This window comes from Motacilla alba, chromosome 12, assembly GCF_015832195.1.
Source record: "Motacilla alba alba isolate MOTALB_02 chromosome 12, Motacilla_alba_V1.0_pri, whole genome shotgun sequence".
In the NCBI taxonomy this organism is placed as follows: Eukaryota; Metazoa; Chordata; class Aves; order Passeriformes; family Motacillidae; genus Motacilla; species Motacilla alba.
The window spans coordinates 17,549,530-17,554,187 of NC_052027.1; the positions used below are offsets into that span (position 1 = coordinate 17,549,530).

A 4,658-nucleotide genomic window follows, 5' to 3' on the forward strand; every position below is an offset into this window, starting at 1 on the left:
CTCCCTCCCCTGATTCAGCGGAGGAATATCTAGAGGAGACTGCGGTGTTCCTTGACGCGAGGACGGGAGGAGAAGGCGGACAGGAGCAGGGCTCACGCAGGGCTGAGCTGGGAGCAGAGCCCTCGTGGCTCTGGGCCTGTTCTGCAAACTCCCCAGAGTCTTCTTTCTCCCACAGAGAGAGAGGACAAACACCTGTCTGCCTGGCAGCATTCCTTGTCCGGGACTCACAGCCGCCAGCCGCCATGTGTGACAGGAAGCAGGAGGGCCCTGGTGCCAGGGAGCCAGGTGAAGGATAGGCAGCCCTCTGACAGCCTGGCCCAGGGGCTCTTGTGGCAGGCAGTGGGGGACCCTGAGCAGAGGCAGGGGGAGGCAGGAGCTACTCAGCCGTGCCGGGGCTGGGAGCCTCCTTCCTCCCCAAGTGGGGCTCAGCTGGGCCAGGGGGCAGCTCCTGGGACGGCCGTGCCCGCAACGGCCCCCGCTCGGCAAGGCCTCCAGCCCTGCCCATCAGCCAGGCGGGGACAGAGCAGCCCTTGGGGCCGATGCTGCTGCCGGCTAAGAGCCCCGCAGAGGTGCTCATGCCCGCTGCCATTGGCTCTGTCCCCTGCAGCATGCGTGCTGTGTCGCCGTGCAGAGGCTGACCCGGACATCTGTGGTGACAAACTGGAGAAGTGTGGGCTCTGTGCCCACTTTTTCTGCATGGTGAGTGACTCCGGGTGCTCCCTCCACCATTGCAATGGGCAGTTCCTGCCTCTCTCTCCTCATCAGCTCCTCTCGTTTGCTGCAGTTTTTCTGCACTCTTCTATTTCGCCATGAGAGCAATCGTGTGGGACTCATGGGCTTTCTCCCGCGAGACATCCAAATTGCTGTCTCGCGGGCGGCACACCAGGTGAGAGCCTAAAAAGAGCAGGGAGCTTTGTGCCTGGCCCGGTTTGCAGGAGCTTAGGCCAGAGCACAGGAAAGAAAGGCCGGCCCAACAGCGGCTGTGGGACCCAGTCTGGCTCCCAGGAGCTCTGGCACACAGGCTCTGGCACAGAGGCTCTGGCACAGGAGCCTCCCTCCTCCACCAGGCGGCTCTCTGGGCTGGCATCCGGCAGTGGCCACATCCTGCGCCCTGCCCGGGGTCGTGGGGCTGCCAGGGGAAGGCCCCGAGCCTTCTGCTGATGGGGCTGCTCGGCTCTTTCCAGCACTGCTGCATCTGCGGCCAGAGCGGGGCAACCATCATGTGCTGCAAGGAGGACTGCGGGAGATGGTTCCACCTGCCCTGTGCCAAGGAGGGCGGCTGTGTCAATATATACATTAGTCCATACAGGTACCCCATCTCTCCTTGTGGCCACCCCTGGGGAAAGGATCCAACATTTCCCACGTTCCCCATCCATTTTCCTCCAGCTCCTTCTGCCCTGAGCACCGTCCAGAGCAGGATGTGGAGGCGACTCCAGAGCCGGGCACCGATTGCCTCATCTGCATGGAGCCTGTGGAGGATAGAAAGACCTTCACAACCCTGGTGTGCCCAACGTGCAGAAGGGCCTGGTTCCACAGGGACTGCATCCAGGTAGGAGCCGTCTCCCCAGGCCCGGGCCACAGCAGGTGCTCAGCAGCTGCAGGGCCTCGCTCACCCTGCTTGTGTTTGCCCTGCAGGGACAGGCCATGCACGCTGGCCTCTTATGCCTCCAGTGCCCCCTGTGCAGAGAAGGCCAGGAATTCATTGTTGAAATGCTCGTCTTGGGGATCCGAATTCCCATCAGGTGTGTGTCCTTCTGCCTGGCTCACGAGACAGGAGGGTGCAAGTGCTGTGCTGTGCCAGGCCCTGCCCCAGCAGTCCTGGCCCTGCCCTGCCCCGTGAGTCTGGCCTTCAGCTTCATGCCCAACTTGAAAGAGCAGGGAGACCCTGGACCTCCATGAGGGGAGGGCAGCAGAAACTCATCAGCTTTTGCTTTCTCCATCAGACAGCCAACATGGGAGGACAATAATGCCTTTGCAGATCTAGGAGTGAGGCACAGCCAGTGCAATGCCAGGGAATGCCTTTACCCTGGAGGCAGGGAGGAGGCAGAGGAAGAGGGGTAAGCTGGGAAGCTGCTCCCAGGGCTCTGTAGGGAAACCATATCTCAGCAAAAGATCAATTAGGAGAAAAACTTGACGAGCTTGGCCAGACAACCATGTGCGGGGACATTTTGTCCTCAGTGCCATAAACCTCTTTGCCTCCCCAGGCCCTGGCAACTGCTCCTGTGCTCCTCCTGTGCTGCCGAGGGCACCCACAGGCGCTGCTCTGGCCTGAGAAACCACATACAGAGATGGGAGTGTGACAGCTGTGCTGGTCTCGGAACGGGTATGAGTCAAAGCAGCCGGTGTCCCTGGGCTGGGGTCAGTGCCCAGGCTGCGCTTGGCAGAGCCCGTCCGCTCCTGGAGGGCTGGGGGCACTGCTCTGGCCTGGGCTGCCTTGGGCCTGAGGGGCCTTTGACATTCCTGCTTGCCCTTACAGCCGCCAGGGATGAGCCGGAGCCCAGTGGCCCCAGCCTGGCCAGACAGTCAGGACTGGAATCTGCTCATGGCTCCTCAGAATCTGAGGCCATCAGGCCCAGCTCCCGCACCCCGGTGGCACCGGAGCTGGCTTTCCCGTCGCCATCTCCAGAGACAAGCAGCCACAGCAGCCACCAACACACAGCAGGAAGGAAGCAATCGCTGCCATCTTCCTTGCTGGACACCAGCAGCCCCAGCACATCAGGGCCTACATACAGCAGCTCCCCAGACCCTGAGGACAGGGTCCCTTCCAGACGTGCTGGGCCCGGCCGCAGGCGAAGCAGCTCTCGCCAGCAAGGTCGGGCCCCAAATCGACCCGTCCGATCTGGGAGTTGCTGTGACAGGAGCAGCGGGACAATACCAAGGGATGAGAGGCTCCGGAGAAGGGAGACACCATCACGGACATCCCCCAGGCAAGGCCGTGCCCCCCAGCAAGGTTGGGCCCAGAGTCCCCGTGTCCGGTCCAGGAGTCGCCGTGACAGGAGCAGTGGGCTAGGGCCAAGGGCTGAGAGGCCCAGACAAAGGGAGACGCCACCACCGGCATCCCCCAGACGCAGCCGCTCCGGCCAGCAAGGTCCGGCCCAGAGTCCCCCTGTCCGGTCCAGGAGACGCCGTGACAGGAGCAGCATGAGCGGACCAAGGCCTGAGATGCCCCGGAGAAGGGAAACACTGTCATGGGAATCCCCCAGACGCAGCCGCTCTGGCCAGCAAGGCTGGGCCCAGAGTCCCCCTTGTCCGGTCCAGGAGTCGCCGTGACAGAGCAGCATAAGCGGACCAGTGCCTGAGATGCCCCGGAGAAGGGAAACACCGTCATGGGCATCTCCCAGACGCAGCCGTGCCCCCCAGCAAGGTCCGGCCCAGAGTCCCCCTGTCCGGTCCCGGAGTCGCCGTGACAGGAGCAGCATGAGCGGACCAGGGCCTGAGATGCCCCGGAGAAGGGAATCACCGTCACCGGCATCCCCCAGATGCAGCCGCTCCCGCCTGCAGCGCCGGGCCTCGAATCAACGTGTGCGGTCCAGGAGTCCCCAGGACAGGAGCAGGAGGACAGCAGCGAGTGCTGAGAGGCCCAGGCCCAGGGGGACACCGTCGGGGACGTCCCGCAGGAGCAACCGCTCCCCCGAGCGACGTCGCACCTCAACTCGGACCTCCAACAGCAGCACGTAGCGTCATCTTTTCTTTCTGTTCCGTGGGTTCGCTGCCAGAAGCGAAGGTGAGAACGGTCAGTGCAGAGACCTTGAGATTTGCAGGTCTGTGAGAAAAGCATATTAGCTCTTGACATTTCTGCTGGCAGGAAAGAAGTCTGTGCTATATGCTAATTTCTGTGTAGCCGTGTATTCAGCAAAAAGTCACTTAAGGATGTGGGTCATTAAAAAGGACTCTTCTTCCTGCCTTTAGACTCTCCAGCCTCAGATGTTTCCCCACTGCTTACCCTTGCAAGTGAAGCACTCCTTAACGGGCTTGGATACGCTTAGGGCGGCATTCAGAGCAAGGTGGCTCTTAGGGAAGCTGTCTCTGAAAAGGACGTGTGCTGTGTCGCTATCCTTGAGCAATCTCATTTCAGTAAAGCCAAAAGGAAGAAGAAAGAAGAGAGTGAGACACTGCCTCAAGTGTCCGAAGAAAACGAGGACTATGTTGCTGCTGATTTGATAGACTTGATTGGACCTTCAAAGAACAAACCGGGAAAGACTGAGGAAATGCCCTGGGACAAAGGGCATGAGCAGGACTCTGCCCCAGATGACCATTTGGACCTTTGTCTGAGAACGACACAGCTCACGCGTGAGTGCTTTCAAGTTTTCCTCCTTTGGAGAACAATCTAATTGAGGAGTTGGGCATCAAAGAAGGTAACAGCAGAACCCTTCTAACAGGGCCTTTGCTGAGGAAGAGCTTCTGGCAGGCTCTGTAGAACAACACGGTGTAAAGAAGGTCAGCATCCAGGGGATTTTCAGCAGCAGAAGCCAGTAATTAGGCAGAAGCATTTTGATCTTCATTTCTGCTTGCAAGGGCTGTGGTAGATTAACGACAGGTAACTCATGCTTGCATCTCAGGAATTCTGAAGGGCACGCTTTGAGAAGGCATTGGGTAGTTTGTAGAGGGGTGAAAAAACTTGTTGTCATCCCCTGAATTCCTCAAACAGGGAAAAAGGT

At 60.0% G+C, this 4,658-nt stretch overlaps 1 protein-coding gene across 1 annotated transcript; it reads left to right on the forward strand.

Annotated features, from left to right (window-relative positions):
* Window positions 1-242: 242 nt before the first annotated feature.
* Window positions 243-1,967, forward strand: LOC119706167 (PHD finger protein 7-like). Its single transcript, XM_038149426.1, has 7 exons — window positions 243-285; window positions 509-699; window positions 785-886; window positions 1,185-1,309; window positions 1,387-1,549; window positions 1,636-1,794; window positions 1,944-1,967. The coding sequence occupies exons 1-7, from the start codon at window positions 243-245 to the stop codon at window positions 1,965-1,967; spliced, it is 807 nt and encodes a 268-aa protein (XP_038005354.1).
* Window positions 1,968-4,658: the final 2,691 nt, after the last annotated feature.

What these genes read in the sequence shown, in the direction of transcription:
- LOC119706167 (XM_038149426.1), top strand. Translation starts at nt 243, where the DNA reads ATGTGTGACAGGAAGCAGGAGGGCCCTGGTGCCAGGGAGCCAG. An exon ending in TCCACAGGGACTGCATCCAG is followed by an intron (nt 1,550 to 1,635) that starts GTAGGAGCCGTC and finishes TTTGCCCTGCAG; the next exon opens with GGACAGGCCATGCACGCTGG. An exon ending in GAGGGTGCAAGTGCTGTGCT is followed by an intron (nt 1,795 to 1,943) that starts GTGCCAGGCCCT and finishes TTTCTCCATCAG; the next exon opens with ACAGCCAACATGGGAGGACA.